General features: G+C 45.2%; 1 protein-coding gene across 2 annotated transcripts in view; it reads left to right on the forward strand.

The window, feature by feature from the left end:
- The window catches only part of cdin1 (CDAN1 interacting nuclease 1), a 49,353-nt gene extending 31,147 nt beyond the window's left edge, over nt 1–18,206 (forward strand). The window contains exon 10 of one of the 2 annotated variants that reach the window (XM_037486423.2): nt 17,103–18,206. In XM_037486423.2, the coding sequence (XP_037342320.2) occupies nt 17,103–17,256 (154 nt within the window). In that variant the 3' untranslated portion in view covers nt 17,257–18,206. The remainder of the gene's footprint in view (nt 1–17,102) is intronic. The other variant, XM_037486422.2, reaches the window with a different exon arrangement.
- The last annotated feature ends 1,570 nt before the right edge of the window (nt 18,207–19,776 follow it).

Consider the following 19,776-nt stretch of genomic DNA (forward strand, 5'->3'; position numbering starts at 1 on the left):
TTCTCAAACTCGATCTACAGAAGAATTTGGGAGAGCATTCTAGATTACAGGCGAGGTGACACAAAACTCTCAGCGATATTTCCGTGACACAGAGATAGCCTGGATAAATCAGTTTTGTACCGAATACACAGTGCTTGCTGGGCATCACACACACAGGCCCGTGTGCACACTTTTGCATTTCTTCAAAAAGTTACAGCGCGATAAAAGGGGGAAATGGGATTTTGGGGGATTTTGCTTATCATACAAAGGTTTTGGCATTTTTCTGAATATTTTGCTGTCCTAACGGGTAAAAGCAATTTAAGGGGATTTTCTTCATCGCATTCTATCCTAAAACACGGCCGCATCAAAGCTCAGTAGTCTGAAAGCTACGACACAAATATTCAATGCTTTCGAGGGGCCTTTTGTCAATGAAGCCTTTTAAGTATTTCATCTCATGCACCTACACAGCTGCTTCAAAAGCATCTTAACACTGGCCAACGAAAGGGCGTAATTGTGTCTTAACCTCTCAGTTAGAGCGGGATGAAGGATCAGATGAGTCCTCCGGAGGACTAAGGAGAGCATTGGACCATGTGCCCCGGGCCTTGCCACACGGAATCAATACAACCAAGAAAAAGAAGGAAAAAAAGAGTATCTTCTTTCCTGATATATATTTTTTTTTTAATCCCAATTATGTAGAAAAATGTTTCTTTCCTCTTACCAAGCAATATGGCCTTGAGATTTTTTTTTAAGGAATGGCTCCTGGTATCGACAGAGTGCCTTTATTTTTCCCTGGTTCAAATGGATACCGGGGAGGAATGCATATTTCAGTTCTGGATCTGCGATTCCATGACATGGCAAGTGCTCTGCAGCTTTTGGGTGGATTAAGATTCCCTTCTTTTCATCTGATCTATTTTTTTCTTCAGTTGACTGAAGGAGGCTTGTAACATGCATCGTGTAGGTCGCTTGTGCACATCCTTGGTACACTTCCACATTTACATTGATTTGTTTACCAGCTGCCTGGGTTCAAGTCAGTGCTGCTGTACATTTGTGCTCCAAATGAATGGGTTTATGTTTACTGTAATTGAAATGGCACTTATCACCGTCTGGATCATTTCTGAGTACAAAAATAGGAAAGTACTCTCACTATTTTCGACTAACAACAAATCTATTTCACCTAACGACAGCCTAGGAAACAGTGCTTCCTTCTGCTGCCTTTCTGTAGAGTAGCGCTGCGTGTAGCAGATAATGTGCCGCTCCTCGTAGTCCACGGAGGCCCATCAGTCACTGTGTGGAGCTGGTCGCTAGTGATAAGTGGTTCCTTATAGATAATCCAGGCACTGTGCTTTTTATAGGCGCACTGTCCCTCACATAACCTTGTATTTTGTTTGGGTGGGGGTGGGTGGGGGGGTTACCACCCATGCTTATTGCTTTATTTTCCCAATCATTTCGCCTTCCTGTTTATGCTGTAAATCTTGTGCTAGTCTTTAACTTCCCAACCAGCACCGATTTGAGTAACCAATGTTAATATGGGAAAAATCTGGACATACAGCACCGTGCATGCAATTTTCTGGCTCAGTTTGATTTACACCATAACAGATATTTTGATAATATCTGAACTAAGATGGGAAGCTTCTTCTCATTTCACCTGAAGTCTTCTTGGTGCATTCAGTAAATAACATGTTTTAGGAGACTAATGGAAAACAAATCTGTGAAAGCCAGCATTACCAAAACACCAATCAGCTTCTGCCTCCATTCCCACAATAAATGAGGTCAAAATCAGCAACGCTGTTCTGAGTTTCCCCCCGCCATCATAGCGCCAAGTCACCTGACCTCATCCATCTCCCAAAATAACATTCAACGTTTGAATTGTTTGTTTCACTATGCAGGGCCGATATCTGATTGTACCTCACGGGAATCGTTTGGATTGATGTATCGTAAGCAACAGAATTTAAATACCAGATGACGAGGTATTTGTGTTTGTCAGCGTTTGCGTTAGATTTCAGTATTATTTCACTTTATTGCGTTCTTGCCAGAAACCTTGAAAGAGACACCGGCAGATCGGACTCTTTCCTCGGGCCGCCTGGCATTTGTTAAAGAGCTTCGTCGGGATTCTCTCCCCCCCCCCCCCCTCCATCTTTGTTCCCAGGCAGCCCTTTCCCTTTTCCCGTCTCTGGTTTGAGTTTCACGTCCCGTGGCGGTCTGATTGCCTGATAGCTTAAACATCTCTGCCTGCCTGTCCCTTAGTGGGAGGGTGTAATCAAAGACACATGAGGGGCCTGTGTCCAACTGCTGACCTTCTGATTTTGCTCATCAATTCTGAGGGTTAATGTACACGCTCTATCAGGTCAACACATTTGTCTCCCCCCAACCTCTGTTGGGTCTATAGATGATAAGGAATCCAATGCATTTTGCCACTCAGCGCTAATACAAAAGATTTAAAAAATGTGTAGTTAATATGACCGCTGATATATTCTGTCCACTCTCGTGGTGATAATGCTAATAGTGTTTTTTGTCCTCTCCATTTTGCATTGTAAATGAGCAACATTAACCGAATGTCTGTGACGAGGGTTTATGGAGTTAACAGGGTAACGATATTATCCAAATTCCAACCCCGCTGTCGATGTAACGTTTCATCATAGGCGGGAAGTTGAAACGGGACGATACCCAATCCTTTTCCTTTCGGACTGATGCGAGATAACAGAGGCCTGCATTTCTGAACAAGTGAAATATAAACTCTGTCCAGAGTTTTTGGGGCTTTGAGATGTGCCCCCCCCCCCCCCCCCCCCCCCTTGAACGACCGCCCCGGAGATGTCGGGGAAATCCATTCCTCATTTTGAGTGATTTCTCCATCAGCTGGCACGTTCGCACCATGAATCCTCCGCCGTGTTAAACCCGGGAATCTGTCTCTCCGATGACGGCTGTGTGTTTTTAAATGGCCGCTCTTATTTTATTTATTTTTTTTACAATGGGTGTCCGTGTGTCATGGAGGTTACAAGTGAAAGGGCAGGATAGAGCTGTCTGGCGAAAGGCCTCTGATAGAAAGTGCCACTTCAATTTGTGCACAGCTGCAGTTAAGCCTGGGCCAGCTCACTGTCCGGCACGACACTTCAAATTCGCTTCTCCTGCAACCCGAATGGATGTGAAAACTGTTAACTTCAGACACAGTTTTAGCCCGACCCCTTCTGATCCCTTCCCTTATTCATGGCTTGTCTTATGCTTGTTTTGTCCATTGTACAAATACCGCCTCAGACACCAGTCACATCCTATTCAATTTGGCACATTTTCTGAAGCCTTTTTTTCAAAAACTTGGTCTTAATGTCAATTTGAAATACATCTATATATATATATATATATATGACATCTTATGTTACTTTTGATATCACATTCCCATTGGATAGGGTTTTGGACTGCAGACTACACATCTCCTAATTTGGTGATGAGGGGGTTTAACAGTTTGAGGGACTCTGGCTGCGGAGCTGCTGACAGTCCTCAGCCCCCCTGAGTCCTCGCTAAGGACGGCGCTTGCGGTTAAAGAAAAGACTACTGGCACTGCTTAAAGTATTCATTGTGGTTTGAATTATAAAGGGGATAAATTCTCTGAATGATGATCGCAAATCATTTAGCTTCAGCTAGCCGGTTGAAACAAAACACGCTTTCGCGAAACTTTGAACTACTCTTCCTTTTTTCTTTTTTTTTTTCCTCCTCCCAGACGATTTGTTTTTAAATTGTGGTGCTGAGTTCATGGGAAACTCTCTCCCAGGTTACCTGCGCCCCTGAAAAGTGATGGAAAAAAGGATTATGGCCACAAGAATGTTTTTGCAGTTAGTTGAAATATTACTAACCTTGTCAAGTGTCATTTTGAATGAAAAAGCAAACATATTTTAATCAGGGTTATAAAGGCAGGGCTTTTTAAACTGTGACCCTCGGGGCGAAAGGGGTCAGCTAATTGCAACGTTTGATGTCGTGTTTGGTCCCTCTCCGTTTTGATGCGACTGCCTGTGAGCCGGCTCGCATTCACTGCTCTATGTCTCTCACACACACACACACACATGCACACACTTTATCACACACAGAGGGAAATTAACTACTGAAAGGTCTGAAAGTTCTGTAATCTTCAACCTGCAACTTAAATGTTTTTCTGGACAATATATTATCTCAGAAATTATTGTGATAAACAGTATTGTACTTTTAAGATTTTATACGAGACCGATGTAATCATATTTTAATTGCATAATATTTAATAGCTACAGCTTTTTGAGGGTGTTTAATTCTTAAAAAAATAATTTGACATGAATAAAATAAAACCACACAAAAGAAAGAAATAAAGCAATATATATAAAAGTAATGGGCTCTCTGTTGAAAAGAAATGTCTTCAGTGACCATGTCTTAAATCACAGGGAAACCCCTGCTGTTTATTCTGGACTCATGTTGCCTGAATGTAGCTGGTTTTGTTGTGTAAACAAAGGAGTAGATAAGTCTGCATGTGGAAATTGAGGTCTAGGATTGTAGCATTGTACCGCTATCGCGGCACGCTATGGTGCTGACATTGAAGGTTATGATACTGTGTACATTAGCGTGTGAGTTAAAAGCTACAGCCAGGATATTGACAGTATAATACCACAGTAGCGTATAACTGTGATATTTTCTGAGATGGTTATTGTAGTGTGAAAACATCTGACCGTTACAATTTTACGAGGCCATGTCCATATATTGTAGGATCAACCGATATAGTTGTCCTCGTGACAGTAGAGCGTGCAAAGCATTCCCACTGTCCTACAAGGAGACGATCCTCCCAACTCACAGGTCCAGGCTTCTCATAGTTACTGTTTTAACTTAAGCAGGCGAGGGCGAGGGGGGGTGGGGGGGGCAGGGCTAGAGGGATATACATTGTAAATTATGTTTGACAAGGTGGGGTTAGTGGTTTTGTTGTGGCTTGTCTTTAGTTATTACTCATACTTCCTCCTGCCACAGATAAGGTCTGCTTGTGAACATTACCAAGGTGAGGGCCGGCGCAGGGCCCTTATCGCTGGCATTGATTTAGGGCAAAGCCCAGTGACAGAGGTCATTGTGCAGTAAAGCTATCCATCATTCAGGTTTGATTTCTGCTCTGACCTGTCTCCAGGTTGTCTACGGGGAGGAGAGGCCACGGGAGGGTTGGGCTGGTGGGAGGTGTGATTTGGACGCTGCAGTGTTTTTTTAGGCGGTTATAACGGCGCTACTCCTATTTTTAGAATTATGCAGGGATACCATTTAAAATTAAGGAAACAGTCGTAACTCAAATTGATCTTCTAGTTGTGGTCGAGAGTCCACAAAGTGTTTGGCTTACTTTTAGAGCTTTGGATGCTTGTGATAAATATGCAGCCTTGACTTTTTGTCAACAGGTGTTACATTCATGTTTATTCTTATGGTAACTATGGTAACAATGTGTTCTCAGAAACGCTCACATTTTCCCCAGACATAACATTTTCTTATTACTAAGCCTGTGGTAAATACATCTTCGGTCATAACAGAGTTTTTCCCTCTCTGCTGGGCTATTTTCTCAGATGTCTGAATATGGTTATGGTTAAATATGCCGTCTTCCTGGCTTCGATTCGGTGCCTCATGCGCTCAAATGCTATGAGGCATATTATTGATTTGTATTGGAAATTATTTATTGCACTTTATTTCACCAACTTGTGCAAGAGTTTGAAGCTGCCCGTGGTTCTGCTACAATGTAAATGGGTGTAAACTGTCGGGAAGGCGTCTTTGGTTGTGCTGAAACGGTGCCGCTGCTTACTCTAACCTATACCAGAGGAGGACTTAAGTAGCTAATTACACTGCAGTCTGTAATCAAATCCATGTCAGGTTGTCTCAGAACCTGGATTTGTGTGGTGGATTTCAGTGAAGTACAGGGGCAGCTTACACACATTTTATGGTTCTCTCCTCAAATTAAAGTTTATTTCCCGCAATCCCCTTCTAAAATGTGTCATATCCCATTACGCAAATTTGGACACGGTAAATTAGTGAGGAGCGAGTGCTTTCCGCTTTGAATATGTTGAGGGGTTTTTTTTCTCTGCAGAGGGTGAGCTCGCTGGGGGTTGGGGGTGTCTTTAGGTCTAAAAAGTTCTCCTTGAATTTTCTCCCTTTGCAAGATGATATATTTTTGCAATTCAAATATTTGCTCTTTTTCTTCTCCATTGCAAAGCTCCCTTTGAAGCGGAAGAGTTCTATCAGGACCAATGACAGTGTGAGCTTGCAGCGTGACAGCGCAAGAGGCAGAGCTGCAGTATTTCTAACTGCATATTTAAATAGCGAGGAAATCAAAAATCCAAAATGTATGTAAATGACGGCATGTTTTGCATACTGATACTTTTATGATTTGGCGCTTGCATATTCAGGTAGTGTTCGGTACGTGCGTGCCTTTAACAACATTAATCAGAATTACAGTACTTCATGTCTTCACCACATCCTTGATCTCCCACTAAACAAACATTCCTGGGGGTGGAAGCCCTGCAATTTTGCAGATTTACTTTTAATGAAAGCTCTGCTTAATGTTTTTATGGAATGCTTTTAGAGGAAAGACATATTTAAGGCCTTCATATGAAAGCGTGTAACCCAGAAACTTGGAATACTTGTTATGATTTCTTTCTCTATGCTGCACATTATGGAAGACCTAACTACCCAATTTTATTTACATTAATCACAGCTATATATATTTATATAGACACAGTATATGCCTTTGTGTTATGTGGGAAAGCCACTTTTCGCTTGGATGAAGATTTTAGACGTATTTGTTATTACGAACATATGCGCCATGACCCCATGCTTGTGATTTGGGCAAATGTATGTGCTTTTGCAATGAGCCACATATCGAGACAAAGCCCTCAAAATGGGCCCGAGGCCGGCCTGTCTGCACCCCTAAAGGTATAGAAAATGGAGTATACAATAATTAATTGAATTGTCATTTGTATGAGCAGCCCCTTGCTCTCTGCACCCTATAATTCCAACCGCTTTCTCTCCTTTCCCCTCACCACATTTTTCCCCTTCTTTTTTTCTAAACAGCAATTAATCTCATTTTTAGTCCAATTTCCAGCCCTCTGCTGGAGTCAGAGCAAGTCCTCTGTTTTGTTCCTATTTGGCTTGGTTCCTCTGCATAGTCATTAAGGGCCCAATTAATGTCACCCTTTAGCTGAAGAGTGCTCATTTTTATTGGGGAGCTGACAGTCACCGCCATGAGTGCCGCAGTGTAATATGCATTAATTGCCCCGTAACACTGGTAATTACCAGTTCTTCAAGCCTCTCAGTAAACTGTCATGCCCAGACACGACTGCTTTGAAATAGATTACTCATTAGGGGGACCTGCCCTGTTTTCCAATGGGGGCTCGCTGGTTTGGCATAAAGATGAAAAAAAAATCTGGTGCTTGAGCAAATAGTTGCCAAAAGCAATTTCCTATTACAACTTCCCGGTAACAGCTTTTCTGTGTCTTTCCCTTTTTCTTTCATTTCCCTCAGATGGCATTCCGGCCGTCATCTGAGTTGAGGTCAGAGGTAGAGCTAGATGTCCATCACTGATCTTGCTGATAGTAGATACTTTTTTGATACTACTACTACTTTTATGGATACTGCTCACCGGTTCGGCTCCTTATCAATGCCAGTCATCTGTTCTGAGATGAGAGAGAGAAGAACGATATGATCAGTTAAAAACAAAGCAGCATTGCTATAATATTCGTATGCAAACAAATAGTCTTTATGGAGAATTGACGTCAGCATTCTCGAATTCTAGACAATATCAATGTCAACAACAAATGTAAATCAATACGTTTTATAAAAACTACCTTATTAGTAACTATCTATATCCTGTGCACATACGATTCAGGCAGCGTTGATGTGAAGTTCTTGTTCAAATATTGCTGCTAACTTTGCTCACGTCTCGTGTTTGCACACTGTGGAATCTCTCTGTTTAAAACAACAGCTTGTGCTTCACGGCTCCCGCATACCCGCAGAAAAATAGATTAATAGTGAATGCAAATAGATGAATTTAACAGAACGGTTAAAGGACAAAAGGACTGGATGTAGTGTGGGTGTCAGCGCTGTGCGATAAGATATCGTAAAGGAGGGACCAAATCAAACAACGTCAGCGATCACACGTCCTCTCAACAAAGGTGTTGGCCTGTTTAGTCACACTAGAGACAATATTTAGATTTCACAGCTTTGTAAACACTCCCAGTGTTCGCTGTGACGATTCTTCCACGGTGCCCGTTCTTTCTTCCCTTTTCTCCAAAGCACTCATGTCATTACCCATTTAGCATAGCGAGAAGAAGAACAGAATGTGAAGACCAGGGAAAAGCACATGCACACACACACACACACACACAGCCTCTCAAAAGGTGCTGCTTTTGTTTCATCTCCCTTATAGCACCTGCTCCAGGCAATCTGCTCCCACTCGTCTCAAATGAATTTTGTCACGGCCTCTCAGATTCTCAGCCAGCGCTGCGCTAATGAAAGGAGATGGTACAATTTGAACTGACCAGGTAGCAGCCAGCGGTGCCCAGCCAGAGAGAGAGAGAGAGAGGGATCGAGGACGCACACCCTTCCTCGGAACAAAAGACAAGTCACCCGTCCGCTGATTTACCCATTACCCTCCTCATTAATACCCCGCGGACCTCGGCGCGCGCGTCCGTGTGCACTTGTGCGTGCGTCTATCTGTTTGTGTTGGTCGAGCACTTATCGAATTGTTTATGACAGGCCTAATTGGGCTAATTGAAGACATTAAGATTACCTGTCAGCTCTGTGTATCCAGACTCCCTATCTGTCTGACAACTCCTGACAAGTGAGGGACCCCGTAGCATCCGTCATGATGGAGCATTCCCAGGCCGTAATAGGGACAATAGGGGCCACTCTAATTTGATGTGGACAGCCTTGGCTTCACGGATCAGCCTCCCTCTCTGCGCACGTGTGTGTGTGTGTATGTGTGTGTGTTAAATATAAGTGAGAGTTTGGGGCTGTGTGGCTAATGGAGTACCCCTTGGCTATGTGACAGAACGAGGAGGCAGTCGAAGGGGGGTGGGGGGGGGGTCTTCAAGTGTTTAAGGACATGAGAGGGAAGGCGCTCGGGGTGACGGCCTTCGCCGATTGAATGACGAGGGGAGGAGCGTTGACATTTGTGTGTTGGCTCCTTTATCACAGACACCTGAAGTCTTGGCCACGGGGGAAAGAACAAAATGTAACCAATCGGCCCACTTTGTGCATTGTGCCATTCACAGTCACCACAAATAAGACATTTAATGGAAAAAACAACCTTCACATTTTGTCTATATTAAAAACTCAAAGTTTAGTCATTCTAGTTTCTCGGTGTCTGGTCTAAGGTGCAGATATTCATTGATCAGGGTTTCCACATCTTAAGCCGGGTCCTACCTTCTAAGGCTTACGGAATGTGCCTGTGCATATTTCTATCAGCCCCCCCCCCACTCTCCCCTCCCGTGTGGGGCTTCGCGGCGGCGTCGCTATGACAGATCAACGCTGTCAGCCCAGGAGAGCCCTCTGTTTGTTTGTTCTCCTCCAAAAGGGGTTAAACTGTCAAGTTGACAACTCACAAGACCTTTAGACTCCAGCACTACCGCCTCTCCCCGCCTTGCTTCTCTCGCTGCATCGCACCCCCCCCTCCCCTCCTCCCTCCCGTCCACCTTTATCCCCAAACGAGTGAAAATCAATACCAGATTGCCTGAGGATCACTGTTTGGTGTGGGCCTGACCCCTAGATGTCCCCCACTCTGCTTCTTTCATTACATGTAGCCAAGTATTTAACTTCCACCCTCATCCCTCGCCTAATTAGTTTCGATAAGCCCAGAGTCTCTCTTCCCCCCCCCCCTACCCCCCCCTCCTTCCCTCTTACACGTGCACCCATGGACATGTTGCTTTCTTGCCCTTTGAAGGGACACTCTGGGCTGGGAGTAATAAAAAGACAAATCCCAACACGCGCACAGAAGCCCCCAGCCATTCTGGAACTGGGATTATTTCTTTTGTTTGCACAGCAAATTCTTAAAAACTACAATGAAATTAGATTTGCACCCCAGATCATCAGTGAAAACACAGGGGATATCCTGGGATGTCCAAAGGCTAATGGTGCTTTGTGGTGGGCCTGTTAGTGTGTGTGTGTGTGTGTGCTTCCCGGTAGATTGTGTCGACTCTGTCCAGTCACAGACAAAGCAGCCATTGCTAGTTTACAGAGGAGGCTAGTTGGCTCTTTTTTTCCCCCTCTCACTAAACCTTAGTAAATAATTGATCAGCTCAAACCCCAGAAAGCTGTTGGAGTGGTTTGTCCGCTGTAGGTCTGCGTGCGTTTTTTATGTACCACCCACAAGTCCAGGTGCCGCCGCCGCCGCGCCGGCTGGCCTCGCCGACCATTGACAAGCCCCAACGACATGTTGCCCCCCCCCCCACCACCACCTCCCCGAGGGGCTAAAATTACCCTCTGGAATGTAAACAGACTGCAGAATAAGCACACAGCTTTCTGTGGCCCTTCGCCTCGTTTCCAAACTGGCCCCCCAAGCTTGGACAGTTCCATTTTGGACTCCCAAGGCCAAGTTTGCGGCACGGAGGCCTCGCGGCGGGTTCTTCTCTTCAAGTGACGGGACGCATATTGCGTCTCGGTGTCTGCTGAGCATAGACTTAATGTTCCATGCAACAGCTTAAGGAGAAACGTTCCCATTTCTCCTCGTATCTCCTTTCCCTCTTTTTCATTGTAGCAGACAGATGGGCATTCACACCAATTCATTAGGTGTGTGGGGTGGCTGTAAGCGGCGGAGTCTGGGTGAAGAAGTTCACCGGGCCGGGGCGCTGACATGTTGATTTAGTGGTGGTAACACGACTGCACTTCCAAAGGTGCTGACTTGGACGAAAGCCAGGCGTCTTTTTCTCCCAGGGAGACATTAGAGGCCTCGCTCTAATTTCGGGGACAGGGCTCTACTCGTGGATGCAAAGGCCGAGGAGGCCCTACACAACAAACATTCACACCTGCCTCTCCGTGCCCAGCTTTTGATTCAGCCCTCAATGGAGTGGCAGCAGAATTGAAGAAAGAAGACTTATTCCTGACTGAGACATTGGAGAGTCATTGGAAGTCCTTTTTACGAAACAAAGACCAGTTAGAAGCGACACAGGTTTCAAAATAAGGCACCGGCTTGTTTGTTGCTGTTGCATTGCCTGTGTGTGTGTTTGTTTCAATAGCACGCGGTAGATAAATGGCCTAGTCTTAACCCCACACATGCTATGACCTCACATATAAACATGATATCATACCCAATGCCGGTCTTCTGCTGGACACACCAGGTTTGCAGGCGCCCGGTTGGACTGACGCTGCCCTCGCTGGGGCAGATGGGGTTACAGTACAAACTGTTGTTGATTAGGGCCGTGCCTGTGGTGGGGGGATCATTCTAAATTGAAAACACATCAGCCGCCAGGGTTAAGGGCAGGATTAGGACCAGGGCTGCGTGGGGCCCCGAAGCAGCGGCAGACACAAAATGGCCGTCCCTCAGCATGCTTGGGACCGTGTTTCCCCAGAGACAGGTGGCAATTATCAGCCGGGGCTGCTGGGAGTTCACAATAACAGGTTAAAGGAGCATGTATCCCCTTGACGCCGCAGTCCTTGCAGTCAGCACAGGCGCCCGGCCCCCAGCCCGCCCGCCTGCGACCGCGGGGAGCTTCCTGTCTCCAAGCAGGACTTGCAGACCTAGTTACTCATCAAAGGCAAGAGGAACTCTCTGGGCAGATCTCCAAATTAGCACTGCAGCCGGTGTTTGGTTTTAGAGACTAATAAGCGTCATCTGAAAACATTAAAAGCCTCAGAGACTTGTTTTTTTTTTTCTGCTCTTATTCTTACTCCCCCTGTGATAAATAGTGACAGTCATCTCCAGCTTTTGTATCGCATACTTTTAAAAGGTCCGGTTTGGCTGTGCGGGGCTTGCTGGAGACACCCGATGCAGCCGTCGGCGTAGTAGGATTTAATGATATCAAGTGTTAATGAAGACCCACTCACTGTGCCATAACTGAAGAGATCAAGCCATTTCCATGATCTAAAGGGTCATTATAGCGGATGGGGAGTCTATATCTGAGAAAAGATCAGGTGAGCTCTGACCGACTGAATGGTGACACCGGCCCGGGAATAAAACCGAGACGGATTGCTCTTATTACTACATTCACGTCGCAAATGCTGAATTGAAACGTGGTTTTGAAAGAGGAGAACAGAGGAAAGTCTTATTCGTGGATGGAAGTTGTTCCATAACTCCAACCCAACTTTAATAAGGGCTGGTAAGGAGTCATCGGAGAGAGCCGCCACCGGTGAGCTTTGGTTTTGTCGTACACTGTGTCCTCCGCGCTGTTTGGAGCAAACTCCTGAACACTGAACAGACACCAGGCTGGTCGGACCACACCTTTGTTTGGTTCCGCTCCACATCCGAAGCAGACCGGAGTGTGTCAAAGCGCGTTGGACCGTGACAGCGTAGATCTTAGCGGGGACCGGCACAAATTACACACACACACGGCGCACACTTGTCCCTCAAAAATGTGTTGCTAATAGGGTGGGCGACGTGCTCAGTTAAGGCACCGTACGGGTTCCAAACACTGATCGGACCGCCTCTCGCTGGCCGGGGGACGTTGGGGAAGCCCAATATTGTGCAAACGGCTGCTAACCAGAACCAAATGGCGAGAGGAGGCTCATGCAGATTAGGTCATTTGCTCATTAAACTAATCACGTGTTGGCTATGTTATCAATCAGCTGATATAGCTTGACGTAACGTGTGAGTGTGTGAGAGAGAGAAGATAAGGGTTCAGTTAATGTGAGAAGGTGGCTAAGGTGATAGGAGGCCATGAGGGAGACTGAGGTCAGAGAAAGTGATCATTCTTTAGGGGTTCTAAGACTACAGAGAACTTTATTAATACAATTTTTAAGAATGAATTATTTTTTTAAATCTGCGTTCAGAAAATAAACAATTTTAATTGCTATGGATCAAGGTAGTAAATTGTTAAATCGTACTCCATTAGGATTTAAATGCATAAACATAAAAAAAGAAATTTAGATATATATTTTTTTAGACTTTTTTTCATTTCATTTACACACGTGTACATAAATAGTTGCAATGGCTACCTGATAAAGCCTTGGACTTGACCCCCCGCCCCCTCACACACACACACACACACACACACCCCCCCATCGACAGACAACATAAAAGTGCCGGGGAGAATTACCCCTTACGGAAGATGTTTTATTTTTTATTGCCCTCGATTCCACCTTAATTACAATGTGTAGGCCTGGCTGACTCATTTAACATGTGATTGTACGCTACGCTACTTGTATTTGTGGTTTACATACCTGAGCGGAGTGGAACTTTTCCCTGCCCACATAAAGGGGGGCGGTGGTACGAGAAAAGAAGCTGTTTCTTTCTATTCATGTTAATAACTCTGTGGGAGGTTTAATCTCCCATTCAACTCCTGTTATTTATGGAGAGGAGGATGTATAGTTTGTTGCAAGTGATTATTTACCTCCCTGTTCGTGGACACCCCCCCCCCCCCCCCCCCCCCGCAGGCAGGGCCTGCTGCCTTTTTAAATCCTATTTGTGTGCACGGAAGCTTGTGTTATCAGGAGGGGGCGTCCTCGTCGTAGGGCTACGAACAGCCACTACAAGGCCGCTAATACGCGCAGCCCCGACGTACAGCCATCAAACGCATCACGCAACCATTATCTGACCCTGTAAATAAACTCCAACTAATACACCCGCTATGTACGTAGTCCTTCTGTCTCCGATACTTTCCTCCCAGCATACCTCTCTCTATGCTTTCTGCCTCGGAGGAGGTGCATAACCTGCATTTTCAGGGTGCAAAGGCCGACTAAAGACTCTGTTTGGCAGCGCTTTAGTCGGCCTACCTTGTGACCTGATGTATGGATGCTGGAAACAAAGAGGTCTTTGTGGGGGGAAACCTCAGAGACACGGAGTTCATGCCCAGGTAGAGGCTTAGGCTGTCTAAATCATTGCCGGGGCGTTTGTTTAAAATGGGTCCGTGCGGTTTGTGAAACGCAATGACGTGTTTTAAACTCCGGCGTAAATTTATTGTTATTTTATTGATAATTAGTCATGCGCCGTAATGTGTTTTGGCAGAAGTGCTCAACCCACAGTTTTAGAAAAGACTTTTCTCACCGAATGTGGCAGATCAAATTAGCCTTGATCTGTTTGTTCTGTAGAAATGTTAAACTGAAGGTTTTTTCCTCTTCATTTTTTTTTTAAAGCGAGGAGCTGAGCTGTGTGACCTCCAGCAACCTTCAGGCTTCTAAAATAAAAAAAAAAATGGGAAGTGCATAAATAAAATCAATACAGCAAGTTTGCACATTACTTCAAGGGTACAGTTTGTATTTTTCACTAGTTTTGCGGTTCTTTTTTTTTTTTTTTTTTTTTTTTACTGGTGCTGTGCGTAGAGATTTAATTCCAGCTCTGCGTGAGGCTTGGCTGCCCGACTCGCAGTGTGCGTGCAGGCAGACACTAATAACACTCCTTCTCCTCCATGTTTTTCTTTTCTTTTTTTTTCTTTTTTTTTTTTTGTTCCTGACTGCCTTGCTCTCATTAAGCTGCCGAAGTACACTGCTTGGCACCTGCTTTAATTGCGACCACCACCCGCTCATTAACACTAACGAAAGCGTGGCTGGCAGCCGCAGTCCACGCCCAGGCTCGTCAAATGTCCCCCTCGCCGAAATTAGCCACGTTTCACAAACAGTTTCACCAAGTCGTTACATAGTTAGGTGTTTATTGGAAGATGGCCGACTCTGACTTTGAGGTGGTGTGTGCGCAATAACCACACGCCAGGTTAAGATGAGCCAGCCCACACAATAAAAACCCCAATTTGCCTACACATTCCAAACTGGACTTCCTGTCACTTCCTGACGTGTAAAGGGTTATATGGGCCGTCGTTTACTGCGTTTTGTCGTTCTGTGCTTAATGCTTGGAACTTTTCCCTCTCGTACTGTGGCGATTCGGCTCATTCTCTGCGCGCTGAACGTCACTCCCCCCCTCCCCCCCCTTTGGTGTTATTGTTTGTATTCCCAGTCTCTGATTTTTTTCACCTTCAAGCTCCACTTGTATTAATTCTGAATAGGAATTCAGTCCATTTATTTTCTTTACGGTACGGAAAGGCCTCGGTGACATGGCTCCCCTGTGTTTATAATTTTGCTTGTTTCAATTTGCACTCTGCCTCCCCTGACAGACCTGGGACATGATGTATAGTGCGCCGCTGCCTTATCTGTTGATGTACAGTTTTAACCTTTCCAGAAGGTTGCCTCTCTCCACTCTGTGCAGACCGGTCTCTATTATTCCGCCTCAACCTCCCCATCCAGACCACAGGAAATACATACAGTACGCCGACTGAATGAAGAGAAGAGCATAACCCCTCTTCCCAAGTCATCTAATGTAAATGTTTAGGTTTTGCTTCCATAACATTTCCATATTAAGAGTTGGCAACCATGTTCAGCGTTGGCCCGTTGAAACGATGGGGGGGGGGGGGGGGGAGGGGTCGAGCTTTGTGCAGTGCTGCGAGGCTGAGCTACGTGTCTGACACTGTGGTGAACTTTCAGTGTGCATCTGTGGGCTTTCTCCTGGGCTGTTAGCTTTGGCCTGTTCGCTGATAGATACAGCGCCGTAAATCACACACTGTAAAATGTCCAATCCGGGGACGGGGTGCAGGAGCATGTGCCGCTGCAAGGGCCTCTTTGGGGGGGGGGGGCGGGGGAGGCGTGTGCGCCGTCTCATACTTCTCTCGCGCACGCATACGAGTACTGTATGTGGAACGTGCACTGCCTCGAGGCTCAGGCAACTGTAAACATGCGCAGTCGGAGATGTCCCGGGAACGCTCGCATTCATAAGTTATGCGGTTAGAAAAACCTTGTTGAGCTTGAGTGTCAAAAATCAAGGTTTTTATAATAAGCAAAAAGGTTCACGTAATTATTGTTAAAATAACACTGATGGGGTTATTAAGACCGTATTTTTTTTTTAGGAAATGATTGATCACAAGTTCAAGGTTTTATGCACTTTACCTTGGAGCTGAACTTGTGGTGCTTTCCGTGGCCCTTTGGCTCGCTTCCTGTCTAAGTCTCCCGAGGCCCCACAACATTGTTCACTGTCTGAGGATACAGTGTCTGGGACCAGAGCATCGTCAGCCGCGTTGAACCTCCAAGCTGAGGGGCTCTCCGTTCAGAGTTCAACTGGGACATGTCTTTATGCATGGCAGAGAATATGTGGGATCGACGTGAGGCAGAGAGGGGCCACCGGGGGCCCTATGGGGCATAATAAATAGCTTGAAATCTGATTTATGGACTTGTAGCGAAATAAAGTTGCACATTCCCGGTGAAGAACTACTCTGTTTTAATTGTTTCTACACCTTTTAACAGACCTTCTGGTGTACAGTGGTTACACTGTCTGTGAGGGGCAGTAGCAGCGAAATGAAGAGAACAAAGCAAGATAGAAAAGCAAAACATCTCATATTTTTAATAGTCTGAACTCGACTTCTCAGTTGCCTGGCAAGTCTTTATTTATGGCTTTTAGGAACTGCAGTACTTGCCAACTGAGGCAAAGTTACTTTGGCTTTCAATGTGAATGAAACAGCTGGACACTGTTGGATTGGCTAACATTAGCCGCCAGACGCAGATTGTTTAAGTCTCCGAATTTGTGTTGAACTCTGCGTGCTCCGCTATGTCCCAAAGGCTTCCGACGACAGGATCCGGAGGCCTTGGTGTAGAGCTTTGTTATTTCTTAGATTATTGTTATTTCACTGCCATTGTAATGTGATCAAGTGTGTATCACCCTGTCAAAAAGATCTTAATCCTCCTGGCAGCTTTTCCATTTGATTCAACACAAGTTTCCTGGATGCTGATCAAAGGGGGGAAAAAAAAAAAAAAACCAAGTGACCTTATCGCTCATAAATCAATGTTACTCGTGTCCCATCTTTCTCTGCTTTCACTTTATTTATTCATGCTTTTTTGTTTTTGCTTCCAACATCAACCGTCTTAAGCATTGTGCAGGTATAAATTTAATCCAAATTTAAACTCATTCATAGCTCCTTCGGGACTGTGCTGCGAAAACTGCCCGTTTCTTCTTCTACTTTGTGCTGCAGGTTTGGTCCGGGCCTGGTGATCTACTGGTACGGTTTCATAGAAGAGCTGGACTGCCAAAGAGACCGAGGCATCCTGCTCAAAGACTGCTTCCCGACAGACATTGTCCTGTGCCACGCCGCCCAGCAGAATGGGCCGCCACATGAGCCGGAATAAAGACAAAGAGTGAAAAAAGCAAAAAACTGGAGATGGAAGGAAGGAGAGAGGAAAACAAGGAGGCGGGAAGGGTAGAAGCAGGGGTGTGTACCTAAATCCGGAAGCAATTTGGCTTTCCTGCAGAGTGAGTCGAAAATCTGCCCTGAACTCCGCCTGACCCTCCGTCTCCGTCCGTCTCTCCCTTCCTCTCTTCCACTGCCCCAAAGCTGCCGCATGTAAACACACACCACCTAGCTGCAGAGCCGACAGCACAGGGTCACATTCATACCTGTGTGCAAAAAAACACGCGCTTTCCTGGTGGTGGTCAGCTCCTGGCCCCTGGATGGCCTCTTGCAACGGACAGCCCGGGTGAGAGCCAGGACCAAAGCAGGACATCGGGCCCTTCCTTATCACACCCAAAGCCCTGGCCTTTGTCACTCCTTCCTCCTCCACTCCATGAGCAGATAAGAGCGAGGCGGTCCAGGGCCCGGGTGGAAGCCTGTCTCTCACCTGCGTCACTCAGTGCACTCTCTGTCACTTTCCGGGGGGTAAACAGGATCATTTTCTGATTAAAGGTGGCCTCAGGGTGACCTTTTCACATTACTCTTTCAAATCTATTAAGGGTTTTATTTTCTTGAGCACAGTGAGTTGAGACACGGTTTGACAAAACTTGCCAATATTTTCTACCTGCTTCTTTAGAGTGGATTATATTAACTAACTAGAATTCTGGAACTAGAATTGTCCAAAATGTTTTGTTTTGTGAGCTTTAGTCAGACTGTAAATGCATTACACAACAGGTTTTTTTCTCCTCAGCTGGTTTGCCTTGTGTTTTAAATCATACTTTTTCAGTGTTGCAATGAAATAAATTTTAAGACGATTCAGCGGTTGAATTTTTTTTTTCTTCATTTCATCATTTGTTTAAAAAAAAAAAACAGAAGGCTGTCTCAATTCCCCCCTCCTTGATAAAAAACAAAAAAAACAAATTCTGCTTCACAAATAAAAATTAAAAAAATATTCTTTCGCAATCTAAATGTGTGGTGACTAATTTTATCTATGGATTTTCTTTTTTTCCTATTGATCCAAGTCAGAAGCAGAAAACACTGCATGTGTCAAAGCTGTACGTTTTGCTCACAGCAATTTGTTTTATACCCGGTCGGAAGGAAATTGGGTTTGATTGTGTAGTAAAATGTTTGTCTGACCCCTTCAATATCACAAACAAATGTTGAAAATGACTAGACTGACTTCCTCGAACCAGTTAAGGGGCTGAAGAATTAGCAACATTGGCACAGAGACTTCCAAACAGCAGCAACACCTACCGTCGAAATCCCATAAACAAGCAATATGAAATAGAATGGCACAGTCTAAAAGTTCATTATGTTAAATAAAGTAAGTAGCACCTTTAGATTAACCCATAATTCTTTGTTGAGAGCTTTAATAGGAAGCCCCTCCCCTTTTTGAATGCAGTTTTCATGGCATCATTCTCCTGCTCCTGCAGCTCCTGCTTGATGGAAATGAATGCCGAGTCTCCGTTGTGCCTCCCAGATGTGTTCCTAGATAACTCGTCCACAGAGGCCGTGGACACAGGGATTGTCCGACATGTGAGAGTTTACACTAGTGTCCTGCCTTCTCTCGGTTATTTGATGAATGGTGGCTGGGCTCAAATTCATGACTGGGAGTTCAGTGTGGAGTCTGGGCCGGTCGAAATATGCTCCACAGCTACCCATTAAACTTGGACGGGCAGCATCGGGTCAGTGTAATGCCTGGACTGTCGTGGCTCTAGAAGGGACAGGAACGTCATCTTTTGCAATCTGGGTTAGTGGGCTGACAAATACGCTTCTTCGGATCCACGGCCGCACACATCTCTGTAGACCTTTCAAACCTCTCACTCCCTTTCAGTTGTCCTGCGTACCTCGTGTTACGTACATCTGAACCTTGGTTTTCGTAGAATTCCAACAACATCTGCGTACAAGAAGGTGTTGATGGCAAATCCTCATTAACTCCACCTTTTCCTCAAAAACCAATGAGAGTGACATGGATTTTAGTATACTGAATAATATTTAGTATACTGCTATGTGTCACCCCCACGAGTAATGGATTATTTTGTATCCGTCCCACATTTCAAGCAGTGATCCTTTTAAGAAAATGCCCATTGTACAGTGCTATATCGTAAATGCGTTATTGTGTGGAACATTAAAAGCATGATATTTATATGTGTATTGTATACACATTCATTTTAGTAGAGGTACTACAGTAGAAGTACCTGATTTTCATATAAAGATGTGGGACGTCCAGCAGTTGCCTGTTGCCCTGCTTTACTACCTCAGTACCTTTTATGAGCAGATACCAATGGAAGGAGCACAGCCGGGTTAGGGCGACCAGAAGTGAACATAAACGTGAGTGATGCTTTTAGAGGCAGATATGCACTGCCTATAGGGGGGGGTCCCCTGACCGGCCCTCTTCTTTACGGCACACAAACCGATAAGAGGAAAGAAAGGGAAAGGGAGAAGAACCTAGCACCATCTGAGAGAATGCATCCTACAA

The sequence above is a fragment of the Pungitius pungitius genome, chromosome 14, assembly GCF_949316345.1.
Source record: "Pungitius pungitius chromosome 14, fPunPun2.1, whole genome shotgun sequence".
Taxonomy (NCBI): Eukaryota; Metazoa; Chordata; class Actinopteri; order Perciformes; family Gasterosteidae; genus Pungitius; species Pungitius pungitius.